This window comes from Macrosteles quadrilineatus, unplaced genomic scaffold (assembly GCF_028750875.1).
Source record: "Macrosteles quadrilineatus isolate MER2022 unplaced genomic scaffold, UCM_ALF_1.0 Scaffold_3__2_contigs__length_128488019, whole genome shotgun sequence".
Taxonomy (NCBI): Eukaryota; Metazoa; Arthropoda; class Insecta; order Hemiptera; family Cicadellidae; genus Macrosteles; species Macrosteles quadrilineatus.
The window spans coordinates 39,440,085-39,458,528 of record NW_026542596.1 but is presented as its reverse complement, the minus strand read 5'-3'; the positions used below and the strand labels follow the sequence as shown (position 1 = coordinate 39,458,528).

Sequence of the window (18,444 nt, the reverse complement as noted above, 5' to 3'; positions counted from 1 at the left end):
TTAGAACACTAGTATCAATATTTTTGATAAATTATTATCAATCACCAATTGAGATGGGGACGCCACATAGATATGTACTCTAACCCAAGTATAAGAGATGAGTGAGATGATCTGTTTCACTTCGTTACAGAGCTGTTTCATTAGACAGACCATTTATTTAAAACCCAATGGTCAGGGATAGCTGGGTCCAGTTTGAAACCATCAAAAAGCTACTAACTTTGTTTAGAATAGAACCGGTGACTTTTTGATTGTGAGGTGAGTAGTATAAGCACTCGGCTACCCAGCCAGTATTTTAATGTTTAAGCACATACATCTTAAGTTCCAGCCAATTGACTTCTAAAAACAACCATAAATCATCTAGAAATCATAAAAATTACACTCAGATCTATGTATTGTAGTTTGACAGTAAAACACAAACTTGAAAAGTACTGTACTTTTGGTTTGGGTCAAACTTGGGCTAGTTATACTTCAAATTGAGTTATTTCGACAGAATTGTAGGAGTAATTGTGTGTTTTATGTCGCTTCCACACGTACCACATAAGCTTGGAACATAAATTGTCGTTCGAGTTCCCATTTGGCGCCTTCCAGTCGATAGAGTCTGTTCCAGTATTCCTCACAGACCTCCGCAATGTCCTCTGGAATTGTTAGAAAATGGTTATAACATATTTAAACATTTTAAATTAGATAAGCATTATTTTTGTCTTCGACCATGGTAGAAACAATTCATTCTAACCACATTTCAAGTTGTACCTACAACGTTGGCATGGGAGCTGGAGTAAAATATTGTTACAAGTCAGGAGCCCCGCGCAACAATAGCCAGGCACCGTCTGAAAAGGATTGTTTGTCTACACGGATTTCTCCGAACGTGCCAGTGACAGACAATAGACCCATGTCAACGGACTACCTCAATAGGGGCCCAGAAACTTCTACCGTTCTACGGCGTAAACACCTTTGTCTAGGCTACTAGGGGTCTCCAGAATGTTCCACGGCAAACTTATATCAGGGACCGTCTTCCGGCCCACGGCAGTTGAGTTGAGTTGAGTCTTCCGAGAATCGGCGCAGCAACCGCCCGTCGGTGTTAGTGACCAGTGCTAGTGCTAGTGGCAGTGCCGCAGTGTAGTGATGGTGTAGAGACAGTGTAGTGACACTAGTGACAGTGTAGTGACAGTGTTGTAACAGAAGTAGTGATAAATCCTGTAGAGGCTAGCTGTAAGTAGAAACATTGTAAATTAGTTTAGGCATTAGCTAGGTTTAGATAGGGTTAGTTAGTTGTTAGGTAATTTTAATATTTGTAAATAGAGAATAATACGTGTAAATAAAAAGGTATTATAAAATCGCCAAGTTTTTATTGTAAGAACCTGTCAAGCCCGCAACAATATTCTAAAGTTATAAAGATATATTTAAATATATTTGAATTAATTGACTGGTAATTATAAATTATTTTTCTGAAAAGATTATTTCATTACTTTCAGCTGTAGGAGTTCTCTATTACAGAGGAAGCTCCCTTGCTAATATATCTTTTTCTTTAAAAGTATAAAAACATATTGGGGAGGCCTGACTATTGGGTCACCAAATAATTACACAGGTAACTAAAGGGCATCAGCGATCTAACACATACTTTCCCCCATTAGCTTGTCAAAACCCCTTATAATGGGCAAGGGGTGAGAATAACTATAATGTTTTATGAGTAAACTTTCGAAACGTAATTTTTACAGCATTGGGGGTTGTACATTTTTGCTCAGCGTTGAAAGGGACATAACATATCTAATATTAATTGAAGTTTACAAAAAATCTAACTCGAAAATGTTGATGAAAATACTTTCCCAATGTACTATGTATACGGGGAGAAAGTAAAATCAATCTGTAATGTGTTGTGACTACCGTAGGCCCTGAGGACCGTAGCTCGCGCTCCAACTGTAAGACAAGCCACTATTCCCTTCATTTATACATTTCGACAAAATATTCACTGCTCATGAATTCGTAAAAGATGTTGAATAGTAAGTTAATTAACAACATAACAGTATATGTTAGATACCTTCCATCCCCCATTCAAGGTCCTCTGGTTCTCCGCATCGTTCTTCGATGATCCTCAACCTCTGTTCCGCCTGTCGCTCCTTCTCCTTCTGAATTTCTTCAGTTGCCTTCTTGCGAATGAAAAGCTGTGAAAGATAAAACATAAGTAAAAGTGCTGTTACAGAAACAAACTTTTTTAAAGTGATAAGCTTTTCTTAATATGTCAGAGCTAAGAAGGTTAGAAATAATAGCATTCAAAAAAGGTCATACGTTTTAAAAGGAAGTTAGAGGAGTGGCACTGTTACCTTTGGTAATGTTTGTCACAAACGAAAATGATTTAACAGAAACGCTACGGATGATTGATAAAAAACTTTTTTGTGCCAAGATTCGTTCAAAGAGAATGTGAAAAAAATTTGAAAGTGTTTTAGACATGCGTGATTCCATTTAAGTCTAAATACTATCAAAGAAAATAAAACCATATATGCCCAAGCAAATTTCGGTTGGTAACTTTTTACTAAAATAAACCCGCCAAGACCTGTATTGCAAATCGGGGAAAATGTGCAGCATGACCAAAAACATTTATGAATTATGAACTTTTAATTCAAACTAAAACGTATTGACGATTGTTTACACCAAAAATTTAATAACTTGTCACATATATGCTGAGCAATAAGAAGAACCTTTTCCCAATAATAGAAATAAAAATCTACTATTCTTTTCCAGCTAGTATAAAGGATCTAAATCAGCTAAGAAGTAAGATTTTATAAAGGGCTTCTCAACGGGGAAGATTTTAAGGGCATATAAATGCCTTTCTTATACTAACTCCATACAATTATGGGTAAATATTTTTACAAGAATTAGAAAAAAACTGTCTCAAATTCTTACCCTGAGTTTCTTCTTACGCTCTGGTGTCATGAAGCCCTTCTTGGCCCTCCTAGCCTTGGAAGCTTCCTCCATCTTGGCTCTTAACTCCGCTTTACGCATCTCAATCGCGATCTTCTTGCGCATTTCCTCCTGGAAAACAATAAATCAAGCTTGAAGTAATTATTAAATAACATTCTTAAAACAATTCCAATCAAGAGGTGGAAGTTGGACTAGAATAATCAATACATTTAACAATTAATGAAATTCGTTGAAAATGGAAGAGGATTTGTGGTGAGTAACGCACGTAGCAACAAAATAATTTTATCGCATTCTGGGTGTGTCTTTAGAATCTCATGAAATCAAATCAAATAAGTTTTTTTCTATGAATATGTTTTGTTTAATGTATGTAGTTTTGTTCATTTATTAAAACTTTTTAAATGTTTCTAGTATAAAATTGGATTTTATTGTAAATATTAAATCCTCTACTAAAAGATAATCATTTTGATTTATTTTATAGGTTAATGAATTATGTTTTCTAATGTTTCATTTATATAATAATGAGGCACTTACTTATCTATATCAATAGAACAATAAATATGCTTAATTCGAATCAAGAACAAAGGCTATAATTACCTCTTCCTCCCGTTGTTTTTTCTGAAAACAAAAAAAAATAAAATCAATGAATCTTATGTGTATTCACATTCAATATTCACTATCATCCTAGATCTTAGAATAACGTGATATTCTATTAATGAAATAACATATTTCAAGAGATCCAACAGCAGCGGAGAGCGTTGAGCTTTACTATTTCATTTTAGTTAACCTAAAAAACTAATTCAATATTCTATGACGTATTTTAGCAAAGTCACAGTCACTGCAATATTTTTATTGAATGTTAAATTTTTAAGTATAATTACCATACCAATGAGTACTAAAAATGATACATTTGAATAACCATGTATAAAGTAATAATTTTGGTAACACTTTTAAATACTAAATTTGTATTTGTATTATAAATGCAAAGGTTAGTTAAATTATATCATTTCTTCATTTCACTGCATGGCTACCAAATAGAAAAAGCTGTCAAGGTTACAGTGTAATTTTGCACCGGATATTACATTTCAGTTTGTTGGTTTTGAAAATCCGACAAGATTAAGCCATCATCCCTCCTTGAAATGCATGGAAATTGTGTAATCCTAATAGGATTTTAGGAACCAAGATTGTATTTAGTCTCATGCATAACTTGTATGGTAAAACTACCATTGAAAACCAAAATTTAAAATGTATGATTCATTCTTAAACATATTAACTTGGTTTATCAAAGTTTTGACATAATACTTTCCCTGGTTAACTAATTTCATAATACCGTACATAAATTACTCTGGCTATGATGGCATTAAAATACTTGATTAAATTTTGTAATTTACTTGTATAGTTCTTTTACGTAGTATTCCCAAGTAGAGAAATAAACCTCTTATTTTTTACAATTTAAAATTAATTTAATGCTTGTGCATAGCCTTTTCTTTAGCAATCTGCCTACGCCATTCGCTATAGAATAAAGGAATATCTTTACTTTTATACTAAGACTTACAGAGAGTGTAGTAATAATCTTTTATTAAATTAATTATTGTTACTAAGTAATATTAATGTTACCGCACGATATTATCAAGAACAATTTAACGAGTAATGTATTGATACAGATTACAGAAGAATCTTGGAAAATACTTGAATGTTAAATTTTACTTCAGAGGTTCCATAAAGTTCCAAAAGGTTATAAAATGTATAATTCTTTATTAAGGCTAGATTTAGTAAAACAATTCAATTTTCTCAAAAATAGGTTAAAGATAAATACTTTTCCAATAAACATTCCAGCACCAACTGATTGGTGAAGTTAAAACTAACATTTCCTTAAATATAAATGATGTCGGAGACATTTGTAGAAATGTTATTACAAGTTTGGAGCCAACGATGTTGTTTGCAAGCTAATTATGCTCATTGAAGTATGACAACTCGAACAAAAGAGATGCCAACACATGTAGGAGTCGGGTCACAAACAATGAGAGTAACTCTCGAGCAAAACTTCTAACTGCCAATCGAACTAAGTTGATGGTAATTACCAATGAGTTTGAAACTTACCAACATTGCAGCCAGCTCTTTCTGCAACAAGGGAATCACTGTTAGAGTTTCATTGAAGCCCATTCAAAACTCGGAACTACTTTGGTACTTAATTTTGACATTGGGGTCAGCATATCCTAACTTCGGTTTACATTGGTGTAGTAAGATTTAATAAATTGAATATTGAAAGTTTGTGATTTAACATTTTCTAAAGTTATAATTATTTTAAAGTTATACGCCACAGAGGAGTAAGATACCGTGCTTCTCTGAGAACATACATACGTTAGAATGACGCACGGTTGTTATACATAGTTAACCAAAAGGTCAATAAAATCATTTTGTTAAAAACCAATAATATGTTTTCAAATCCTACTGTTTTACCTGAGTAAAAGTACAACTTCTTACAATTTAAGATATTTAATTTAATTAAGTGATAACAATTTCTAGACTAGACAGTTTCTACACATTGTTTCTAGCAAAATTTATAGACAGCTGAAACAGTGGTAAACAGAATAACAAAAAAATATACGTATGAATATGATGCAAAAGGGAAATAAATCACATTCGTAATAAACAATTAAACACATTTCAGCATTTCAGCTAACACATTTTAAAACGGAGTGTTAATAGTTTTCAAATAATAACCCTTAAAAATAAAATTATGTACATGGTAGAATTCGGTACTTTTTGTATTTAAATGAATCAAATGACACAAAATATAATTCAGCATGACAAATTGACCGATTGAAAACATGTTTATTTAATCATCTAACTAGGCCCATCAAAGTTAGCTTAAAAATCTTTGGGAGAATTGAATGAAAAACAAAAAAAATTAAAGATATTGATTGGATCTCAAAATTATAAATACAATTTAAACTCTCTAAACAAATTTTAATTTCCATCCAAAAAATAACAAATATTGATGTGAACACTAATCCGACTAGAGACAAATTTAAATATCCTTCACAGCGTAGCATCAAGTTCCAAATACAATATGACGACTTCCGTTACCTCGTCTACTGGTGGTGGAGGGGGTCCTGCGGGCACTGGAGGCTCGGCCGGCGCAGCGGGATCAGCGCCTTCAGCAGGTGGCGCCCCATCAGCCGGAGCTCCCTCTCCACCCTCCGCAGGGGGTGCTCCGTCGGCAGGTGGCGCGTCTGCTGGTGGCGCGTCTGACGATGGCTCAGCGGGCGCCTCTGCAGGAGCCTCGGCGGGGGCTTCAGCTGGTGGAGCCTCCTCAGGGGCTGCCTCGGGCGCAGCTTCTTCATCTGCCATGTTCAAGGATTATTTTCTATCTGTAAAAAGAAATTTTGAATTAGGAACTTATAAAATTAGGTGATGTTTAATTTTTGTATCATATAAAGATCAAATACTCATTATAAATCTAAGAAGCATGTATAAGTTGGTATAATCGAGTAAACTCTGAAGAAATAAGAAGTTAATTACAGCTTAAATTTTGTTTATTACTTTAGGCATTATTTTGTCAAGGCAATAACCTAAATACATTATAGTTGTAAAATATTACTCATATTGTAAAAGCTAAGTATTTTTTTTTGTACAACATCTGAACTCTGATCACATTGTAAACTTAATGCACTATTGTTATGATTCCGAAAATCTCAAAATTGTTTTTATATTATTTTGTTGGATAAAAATATTTTCAAGCAATACTTTAGTTTTTCGTGTAACTAGTGGGCGAAGTGGCACTTTACTGCACGTGGAAAGTTTCTCGAGTGTTTTTCCCACAGTTTTTTCCTACAGTCGAGTTTTTCCTACAGTTACTATAAAGCTTATAAAAAAATAGTCTTTCAAACACTGTACAACACATTTTAGGTTAGGTTAAATCCAAACATTGAACGAAATGGGAAATGCTGCACCAGCTGATCGTAGTCGTCACATCTTTAAGTGTTGCCAACTTATTTTCAAGCGTACACGTATTACGTGCCCAATAAAAGCACGCTGTTTTGTGTTGTTTGGTTGGAATACTGGAATGCGGAAAAAGAGTGCGGCTAATTAAGTAAATGCAGCAGTTAGCAACATTCTGAGCTATGATTAGTTCAGGAAATGCAACTTTGTCAGGTGACAGTAGGAAAAAAACAGTATTTAACAACAAAGATTCTGGTTAATGTTAGGTATAAATAAGTTAACAATAGAGAGAAATTAACAAACAATTTCAATATACCGTTACCGATATTATTATAAGGAGCTACATTTAGTTATGTCGATTTCTATATGGTGAACTACTTGGTGAAGATTTTGTTTTTAAACTTCAAGAACTCCATTTAAAAATCCGTTAAGTCGAAATGTTTTTGATTAAAACAACATATGTTGTTCCTCACCTAAAAATATCCTGAAATGAGTACTGAGTATTCCTACTTATATTTTATATTCTAAAAACATTTTCATTCAACCATTTTACTCAAACATTTTCGATATGGGCTGTTTCATCAAAATCCCCACTACAAAATGTCATATGCCATAAAGTGCCATCCATCAAAGTCACATCTTCATATTCTCATCTTAAAGTCACGTTTCCGAAAGAAGCAATGCTCGTGGTAATGACATACAGCATGTTTACTTCCAGAACGATTTCATACCACAAAGTGGCAATCCACTTTTCGTCATCTAATATTAAAATGATTGAAGACATTTTTGGTATGGGTTTTTATGACTTTTGAGGATTGTAAGTTGTAAGATTTGCAAATCTCTTTCAATTTCAAATCTCTGACTTGCAAATACTGTACGTTTTATCTAATCATTTTTAGTCAATGGCTCTAAACGTTCGTTGGAACAATTTACTTCAAAACAAGATTAAGGGCAAATAAATCCAGACTTAAACATTGCTTTGTAACCTAAAAAGGCCTTTTTAGATTACAAAGGATCTTCTTAGGTCATAAACAACATTAAAATAGCATGGTAGCGGTGTCGTAGTGATCGCCTAACAATCAAAAAGTTGCCGGCTCAATAATGAGAAAGTTCAGGCACTTTTTGATGGTTTGAAACTGGACCCAGCTGTCCTAGATTAGCTGTAAAAAACGCCAACGGCCAATGAAACGGCTGATCTTAGTCAGTAACAAAGCTGCAAAAGCATCTAATTTTGTTCTACACTCATTCTTCTTTCACATTTGGGATAAAATAAATAGATGGAATCATTATTTCAACTGGTAATATATAATATTGTGTAAAAACTTAATATTTTAAACGTTAAATTAAGTTATTTCTTCATCAACACAATAGTGCAAATCCTATTGGCGATTGTAAATGAAAATATTTCAAATATAACTTCTCCTAATAAGGATAGGTCCTGTATTTACATGTATTGGTCCCTCCAATTTTGTTTGGACCCAATAGCAAAAAAGAGCCTATTGTTTGAGACTGACTAAGAATAAAATATTTCAGATGAATGTGCCTGATGTGAAAACTGATCAATTTCAATCTAATCTATTTTTCGGTTTTCCCTTTGGGATTTTCCAATACATGCAAAACGTTATTATTAGAGTTTTTGACCATTATTTTTGATACTGAATATTTATAGTAGTTTACGCAACGATCGTGTAAGGCTAGTTGCGTACACTACTTTACCTACGCTCGTTTCTTAATTACTCAAATTAACTACTCATAGCTTCCAAGAGAGGTTATGTTTTTGTTTATAACCTCACATTACTACTGATTGTGATGCAACGATTTATTAGTTGTCCCAATCACTCAATCATTTTATTTTTATTAATTAAATTAGTCTTAACAACTGATAAGTTGACGTTCAAAGTATTACAGTTTTACTTCTTTCTCTCAATCCTTGAATATCATTGGTCCGTTACTCGTGTTGTAAAGTAAAACAACAACACTTAAGTAAGAAAACAATGCTGTTAAGTAATTCTTATCAATTCTAAGAACTGAGATGAAACGGCTAGTTTTAAAAACGGTCAAAGGTAAATACTCTTATTTAAATGAAACCAAACCTAAATTTACAGTAGGCCTACACTTTTTTCAACCCTAATACGAAAAACTGTAAATTAGTATTAACTCTTATTACATAAGATTATTTGACACCTTAATGACCCACAACTACCTACTACAATAAACTTCAGTGTTTGTTTGCCTTACTTAGTAACCATAGTATGTCATTCAATCAAACTGTAGCATCAACATTGTTTTATATAATACATAACTCTTTTTGAACCATGATTGAATGTCCCACCTCGAGTGAAAGAGTTCGCTAACCTCAATATCTTTAAAGTTTCCGACTACAATCTTGCCAAACGTAATGTTTGCCTAAAATGTAAAATTTATCATTCTTTCACACTATAATCGGATATTTTAGAGTCTTCATTTGCGGATTTAAAGTAGCAATTTGCATTCCAACAGGTAAAAAATGCTTACCTGTAAATCTGTTTAAACGTCCCCATAATATACAGTACTATACTACAACGAAAACCAAGTATTGAATAAATGTATACTACTGATAACCAGTAATTTATTATATAAAACTCATTTGATTAAAATATTTTTGTATTTTAAAGAAAAACTAATCAATATAAATACGACTGTGTTATTTATGTGTTATTGTTATTTTCTGTAAAGACTTATAAAATCACTAAAACCTTTTAAACATAAGTCTTTTGTAGTAACCTAAAAAACTAAAATTAAAGTAAGACATTTTGAGTTGAAGCTAAAAGCTTAGAACCTTTTTTATAGGTTGTATTTTATTTTACATTAAATAGTCTAATTCAAATCAAATCCTATTTCCTTAGCTGATGAAAGGGGCCAAACCTTCTTCATAAACATGAAAAAATACACAAAGGTATTGTTTGTTTATTTAATGTAGATAAAAACGAAAAAAAAACAGTATTTTCATTAGCAAATTTTAATAAAATATCTTGTTTTGCAGTCATTAAATTCTTATCAGTTTACATACGTGTGATCAAGTACAATGGGACCCAGAGCGTATGATAGATGCGGGCTGTCATGGTGCAGATGTTCAATGTGCAATGTGCATGTAGCCTACCTGCGCGTGTCAACTAATCTAGGCTTTACGTTTCACATACTGTCCATCCTACAACAGAGGCTTACATCCTTGATGTACAACGGTCAGTCAGTCATTTTGACACGAAAATAAATATTCAATAAATATCTGACAAAACTGTTTTTTGTTACATGTGAAAAAAGTGTAGCATTTCCAGAAAGTCTCTATAATGTTTAAAACTTAGGATTCGGTGGCTATTTCAGTCTGTGTGTGTCAATGCGTCAATTCAGCAAAAATATTGAACAATTAAATGCAATGCATTTAATGCAAAATAAAAACTACTTAGTGTACTTTTAGTTGAGTATTTTGCGTCTTATTCCAGGAGGAGTGATATTGTAAAGAAATGAATATTAAAGAATGTTATCATACTCACTACTTTCTTTTTCACTATGTGTTACATTTAATGAAGAGATCGAACACTCTTCCTCCATTATGTTCGGAAGAATATACCGAGTAGAATAACTTGTGTGTAGTGTAAATAAACAATAAACATAAATAAACAAGGTAGTGTAAATATTTGTCTTTGGTTTCGTAAGTGTCTAGCTTTGAGAAACATAAGAAATGTGATCATAAATTAGCAAAAATAAGAAAAATCCTCGAGCCACTCTAGGGTTAGTAACAAATGATATTTTCGTTTTGAAAAGAACGGTCCCATCATGGTCGTGATACTGTTTAACATCAAACATTCACTACATATTATCATTAATTGATGGCTCTTGAACCGCAATCAGATGGGAGTGAACCAGCGAACTTCGTGTTTGAAGGTGAGCACTAAACCTCTCTTCTACTCTAACCAGATTTAAGATGGCTGGACATTCCTCAACAATGACGGCTTTTAAAAATATCAGGAAGTAATAACGTAAAATAATGTCCTGTATATCTTTAACCTAAAGTCAATAACTAAATACTGCCGGATGAACAAATAGTTATAGTTATATATATATATAGATATGCTAGAAGCTGTTAAGAGGACAAAATTTATACACAACTCCTGTTAAGAAGACAGTAACTGTCGCCTTATTAATAAGAGGACAGTCTTCTTAACAGGCTTTTGGTATAACACTCACTGTCTTCTTAACAGCTTTTCACGTGTAAAATTCAGGCTTACCAACTTCTTTGTTGGGAACAAGTTTTCCCATCGATTTTCTGGTAGTCTTTTGTCAAATATTCTTCATAAATCATAAGAATTTAAGTAAAGTTTGACCCAATCGTTTAGTTTAATCGTTGTAAAACTACGTAGATAATAAATATCATCCCCTTTCTTTTAGGCTGGACTAAAATTTCGAATAGATGATATAAATCTAATCCTATGCACGTTTCTATCAACGAAATTCCTAGAAATTCAATCCTACTGCCTTTGTTTTTAAATAAAACGATTATTTAGTATTATAAAAACTTAACAATGAAATATGCTTTTATTAATAATAACTACTACCGTCACTCCCGATTCCATCGTCCTTTTCGCTAATTCTCCCTCAATTAATCAACAGCGCGCACTTGCACGTGCTCTCGCCTACTTCCGCATTTGCATCTATACATAGCTTTCACACGCATAGAGCTAATTCCAAAGATTATTCGTAGAGTATTTACTGGCCTTATTATGGCCAGGTTGTTGTTTTAGAGTAATGTAATAAGAGCAAAAATTGTTGTTCGAGTACAATGTAAAGTGAAATGTAAATTCAATATTTTTTGTGACGCATGGTATCTGGAACGGAACCGAAATTTATTAATAGCTTAATAATTGGCCTTTGCACTATATGCACTGACTTTCGAGTTATACTCTATACTATCTCCTATCCTCAGTGTTCCTCCAGTTGTCGGCGTTGAATTTTTGGGATTACGACGCTCCGAGGTTTAGGCGTGATTTGCCATTGTTGTGGTGGACCGGCGTCACCACTGACGTTATAAATTTATTAGTTTTCCGTGCGTAGTCGGTCGTCACTCATACCTTACAAAAAACACGTTCTAGGACAGTATTTATAATGGAATTAGTTATAAAAATTATTTTCCTGTGCTAAAATTCAATAAAAATGTGTATAAATACGTGCCTAACCAACATCAGTACCCTCATGAGAGAAACCCGATAACGGGTGTATGAGTAAAACTACCGAAAATGCTTATGTGACGTGTGGGTTGGCACTACTGGGGTGATTATGAGAGGTAGAGGAATGCATTAGTTCCGCTTTTAAGTTTATATTTTACTTTATTTTTCATCCGGACATATAAAATGTTACGTTGAGTGTACATTACACACAAGTGTACAAACTTATGTATACTGACTGATATTCAATATTGTTTTTATCAGAATTTGGTCCTACAGACCGTGGTCAATACAGTAAGGTGTAGTGAAAAAGCTAAAAACGGGTTTTCATTTGTTTAAATCCTTTTTTGTCCATACAACAACTTTATTTTTTCATTAAAGCATCTTCGCTAGATATTTCTTACTATGAAAAATCTATAATTGTTTGGTACTGGCTAAGCTTGTATAATATTATATCTATTTCTTCAGTCATGCTTTTAAATAAACAATTAGGTGACAAAAACTTTGTCAATTATTTATTTACAATAAATGTATTGTTTTTATTTTCCCAAAAGATCAGCTGTATATAAATGTTCTAAATGCATATACTAAACTAGCTTTACCCACGGGCTTTGCCCCGTTTAACTTCATAAGTGAGCTCGTTCGCATGGCTCAATCACGTCCTGGTTGAACCCACGGGCTTTGCCCCATTTAACTTCATACGTCCTGGCTGAAGTTCGTTCGCTACGCTCACTCACTTTTAGGTTAGAGCTCGTTCGCTGCGCTCACTTGCCTTCAGGTTAGCTCATTCGCTACGCTAACTCGCCTCCAGGTTGAAGTTTGTTCGCTACGCTCACTCACCTTTTGGTTTCAAATTAGCTGTTGTCATAAATGTAAAAGAAATAATAGTGCTGGTAATCCTTGTATATATAATGCTATTGAACACCATAGGACATAACCAACTTGTTTAATTGAAACACCTGTTAGGATTCATTAATTACATTTAAATATGAGTACTCATATGGTTAATATGGGAAACTCCTGACCCACTGGGGCGGAGCCCAGAGGTCGGAGGGTAAAATCCTTTCTTAGTGAGCGTCTACTACTCAAAAGGAAGATGCCTGCCAAGTTTCAGGTTCCTTGGTCTTATGGTTTCTGAGATTTCGTGATGAGTGAGTGAATGAGTCAGTGGTATTTGAGCTTTATATATGTAGATTTCTAGTTTGCATGAAAAATTAGTGTGTAAGAGATGATCTCACGGATGGACGTCGCCATTTTGACCCGAAAAATCACGTCACCATTGGAGGATTAAATAAGCATGAAAAAATATAATCCAGTTATTATTAAGTTATTATTATATTGCGCAAAGCACGTTGCAACTAGGATTTCACTTTTGTTGTAAACTTTCTTTGATCTTTACCGACTCTCCGCGGATAGCCAAAATTTAGTGGATAACTTGTCTCTCCACTAGTGGATGACAGAAAAAGTCACTGCATTTGGTATGAAAAGCAACAAGTTTCCGCAACTAGTGATAATAGACAATAGACAATAGACAACCATTCTTTATTATTTACACAAACAAAAATGGGTACTGTTTTAAAGAGAAGAAATTAAAAATTAAAAATACGTAGGAAAATATGAAAATGAAATTAAACATGAACTTTAGTGATTGGATTGAAAATTAAATATACAGTCTTTAAACTCTCATTTTTAAAAGTTATTTTTCTGAATAGAAGGGGTGATTTTCAAGCCATTTTCGTAGATGAACTGTATTCCAGGGTCTTGTTTAAGTTCATCAGGCAGATTGTTGAAGTAGAGTTCTCTTTGCATGTAGGTTTCTTCTCTATAAAACTGAGGTGGTGTATCGGGAGTGCGAATTCTGAAGCATTTATTGTGTTGTATTGGTGGTAGTCTCCGAGCTTAGTTTTATTTGTTGAAATTGCAAGTATAATTACCTCACTAATGTACAGTGCTGTTACTGTAAGTATTTTGGGTTCTTTAAAAGCTGTAAGGAGACATCTCAATTACGTGAATAGATTAAGCAATGACTTTGAAAAACGTATTGGATTACAATAATAGCTCCTCTCAATATTGCAAGCAGAGAACTGCATTTTCCACCTAGTACATACAAAGTAATGCAAGATATCTTAAAAGAAATATTTGCAATGAATTAAGCATAATGGCGGAAAATAATAATAACAATGCACTGTAGCACATAATCAACACGGAAAATCGATCAATCAAAAAATATTGTAATCTACACATATCTTTCTACATCCATCATTTCTAACTTTACAAAATCTCCGAAACTAGTCGACGAAACTAGTCGAAACTCTTGTCGTAAGTATACATATATAATGTTAAAACTATAACTGCCCAAGGATAATAGCGCAAGTTTAAATTAAAAAAGCGTATGACTGAAACTAATTGATTTGGTAACTGATGACGTTGTTTAGACCAATCAGGAAACGACACTCCTTTACTGCGTAAATGTCTAGCAAAGTGTGTACCTCTGTACTTTCGTCTAATCATTTACAGTGATTTATTCTTTACATGGTTCTAAATTCATAGTTTGACTTTTCGTAGGCCTGGCTTTGTCTGTGTTTGTCTGTGTTGGCTATGTGCTTAAGAATGGTTTTACATAGCTGTTATCACTGGTTATACAGTAGTGTACTTGCACATATTCCCGCCATTTTATGCAATTTATAATTCAATCCCGTGCTTTTATCGAGAGCGTTGAGAAAAGACGTGGAAAAGATTAATATTGATCATTAAATATACTGTACTGTACGAAATAATTAAACATCCACTACAGATTTTAGGGACTATACTCAATGTTTCCACTTAAAACAAACTAATGCAAAATTTACTTTTTGTATTAAATTAGCTTATTTTCTTGAAATGTAGTAAACATGTTTATGTTTAATTACATTAAGAACTGTATTTCGGCTAAATAAATTTACAACAAAACGCATTAGGGAATATTTGCAAATGTCAAATAAGAAACCAATATAGTTCAGCTTCGCATCAAAGTTAAAATTGACTTTTGGTTTATCAGAGTAAAAATGTTTTAATAGGGCAAACTTAATGTCATACAACAATCCTTTACCCTATCTAGGTTTATTCCGAAAACTTAAAAAGCATCCATGCAATTAAAAAAGTAGTCGTCTTGGATAAAATTAATAGCATTACCATGTAGCTATATAACTACCATATAACTAAAATATCAATGGGGGCATGATAAGACTCTAACGTGAATGGGCAGAATATGTGTTAATCGCCACAAGTGATATTTGCCACCACTCTAGGATTTGTGTCATTTGCCACCACTGTATATCTGACTGGGTGAGCCCTCAGCCCCAACCCTGGTCTTCATTTATCCAGAAAGAATTCATCGTCCAGGATTCATATTTTTGTATGTCATAAGATACTAGTCAAAGGTCCCCACATAATGTTTTCTCTAAATCGGATAGTTTCTGAGATGGCAATGGTGGCACATTCAAATTCATCCCCCTGTATATTCGCAAAATACTAAACACTTAAACTGAGGGGTTTCAAGATTTTAATGGGATTTAGTCTTATTGATGCGTCATATACTGTGACAAATGCTATTTTTGTATTATTTATCTAATCTCAGGCCATGTAAGGAACATTCAAATAGTTTAAAATACCTTAACATAGATAGGCATATACTGTTTAACTTGTGATTATGTGAAGTTTGGACTCAAAATTTGCGTTCTTCTTAGCCGAACAAGATGGTAAAATTAATTTTCACAATTCACAGTTGTAACTGGAGTTATAACCATTTATTTAATATACAAAAAATTATAAGTACAACTACATGGTTGTGACACATAGAAACGGTCAGGCAAGAATTCCGGCAACTGACCTTACTGGTGGCAAGACACTGGTGGCAAATAGTAGGACATCGAATGGGTAAATCAGAATGTTTAACCAAAAAGGTTTATCAGTCGAAGGAAGACAGAAGTTTCTTCATAGTTTTACCCGATCGTTGTTAAATCTAATTCCCTGATTTATGGCCCTCCCCGGTACATGAGGGGTGCAGATCAATCGAGTAGGTTAAAGAAATACAGACGGTGCTGAATGGGGAAGAAAGTGAAAGTAGTCTCGGCGAGAAGGTGCGAACTGCCCCGACGTTCCTAGAAGGATATGGATGAGGTACTACACAGGGTGTATCAAGTCAGGTGTCCACTATTGATTTCAGACAAACCGTTTGTCTCACAGTCATGAAATGACTAAACAAACCCCAAGGTATAACCTTTGACTATTAATACAACAATATCTTTAATGTTTTTTATACATAATGTACCAAACCCAGAGGTTATCTCGTTCAAATATCACAATTATTGTCAAATGGGTGAGTCAGAATTTGGATCTCTTCATTAGCTTAAAAATGGCAGCTGTTTATATGCAAAAATGTGTAATATTTTGAATACGGCATAACTCACGACAGTTGAAACATATGTGTTAATAATTTTCTATCTATATAAATAAAATTAGAGTTTCGTCTGTACATTTCTCAGAATCATAAACTTTTAGGTTATTTTTACGTTTTATACATCAAAGAAACCGAAACAAGTCTTATCTAAATTTCTGTCTGTCTGTCTTCCTGTCTGTCACGGCCCAAGAGCCATTTTACGCGGCCTTCTCCTGAAAAACGAGAGTACCTATTAAGTTCCAAATCATTTTAATGTACTCACTGGATTGGCGAGATTGTCTTTAGCCATTAAAATATGGCGTCACTACTTTGTAAATAAAATGACGGACGTTTAAAACCCCAATTTTGTGTGATCTTTTGTAAAGTTTTCTCCCAATTTTTTGTGTTAAAGTTTTGGGAATTTAAATATTTTTTTTCGCCGTCACGAGATCGAGACCTTTAATTTGAGCCCTCTCCCGTCGTTATACGACTTCCCAGTTGCCTACAATTTTGATGCAAAGAATCGGCTTACGTAATTAGCATATACATGGTGTCAAAAGAAATAGCAAAACTTTATACTTTTATTATATATTCATAAGCCCCTATTCCCATGGTCCGATCGTGCTAGATAGTGAACTCGTTCAAAGAAAAATGTGGGTTTACACGTTCATACCAAATTTAATCAAAATCGGATCATTTTTGCTAGAGTTATCCTGCTAACGGACAGGCCTTTTGGTAACTCTAGGTTAAACATTGAAAAGGGTTGTGTGATACAACATTCACATAAGTGTATATTATATTTTTTATTTACTCTTTAAAATGAATGTAATATTCTTGCCTTGATTTTGTCATTGCGAACACGATTGTCAATCTTGCTCTATACATTTATGAAATTTATTATCATAATTGTCATTACTTTGACTCCAAACTGTGTATAAAGTGCGATTGTATACTGTTGGGAATGAATATTATATGAGTTGAAAATAAAACACCATCTAGCCGTATATAAGTTACCTCTGAAGAAGTCTGTTTTATATTGTAAATGGTACCAACTGCATAGACTTAACACGTCCGTAACAAGTTTAGTATAAGGCAACCGAATGACCCAAAAATGGCCTACATTTGTAACAAATCTCTATCCCTATATCCTATAGCCTTATTTTTATTTTGATAAGTGTTTTGTGCGGACAATGATAAAAAAAAATTGCTGAAAGAAACGGCTCCAACGATTTTTTAAACTTTTGAAGTTCATTGTTGGTGATGGTCTGGTCAGTTACTAAATGTTTATTGCAAACATTTTCCATTATAATTAAAACATACATTACAACACTTTTTGGGATCTGCAATCTGAAGCTGTACTCAAAGTGCACACATCACGTTTTATACTGTATGTTTTCAACTAATATCTTACTGTTAAAAATCTTAGCCAAAACATGTATCTGAATTTACATTATTGGAACAATACGATTTGGTAACTGCGCAGTTTGTAGACTACCCTCGACTAAGCTATATGCGCAACACGACCAATCGGGTAATCCCTGAATTATAAGAACGACATGCGCAGCTCAACACCTTACACGACTTTCACACGACGCGGCGCCCGCCGGATCCGGCGTAGGGCTATGGGAGTATGTGAGTCCTTTCACACCATGTCCGGCGCGCGCCGCGCGGCGAATTCGCCGCACGGCGCGCGAGTACATGACGCCTCTTTCACACGAAGCGGCGCGCACCGTACGGCGTCCGCCGCGCGGCGCTGCGCCGGACAAGCGTGTGTCTTCACACTAGTACGGTTTCGTGCGGCGCGCGCCGTTCGGCACTCCTAAATATGTATTATTTTCTGTTCAGTTGTGGCTTTTAAATGAATACTCCACTTAAAAGTTCAAATAAAATGAATGGGCTAATTTTAAATTTAATAAACTAGTGCACCTGTTGCTCGAATTTGAGCAATTGCAAAATATTAAAGGAGTTTTT

The 18,444-nt window shown here is 34.0% G+C and overlaps 1 protein-coding gene across 3 annotated transcripts in view; it reads right to left on the bottom strand.

Moving 5' to 3' along the window:
• LOC128989880 (tropomyosin-1, isoforms 33/34-like) overlaps positions 1-18,444 on the bottom strand; it is a 52,111-nt gene that overhangs the window by 9,864 nt on the left and 23,803 nt on the right. For all 3 annotated transcript variants that reach the window (XM_054411981.1, XM_054411983.1, XM_054411982.1), the window contains exons 2-7: positions 6,004-6,287; positions 5,014-5,034; positions 3,511-3,531; positions 2,899-3,027; positions 2,036-2,159; positions 535-635 (exon numbers count right to left, since the gene is read on the bottom strand). In XM_054411981.1, coding sequence (XP_054267956.1) covers positions 535-635; positions 2,036-2,159; positions 2,899-3,027; positions 3,511-3,531; positions 5,014-5,034; positions 6,004-6,267 — 660 coding nt within the window. In that variant the 5' untranslated portion in view covers positions 6,268-6,287. The remainder of the gene's footprint in view (positions 1-534; positions 636-2,035; positions 2,160-2,898; positions 3,028-3,510; positions 3,532-5,013; positions 5,035-6,003; positions 6,288-18,444) is intronic.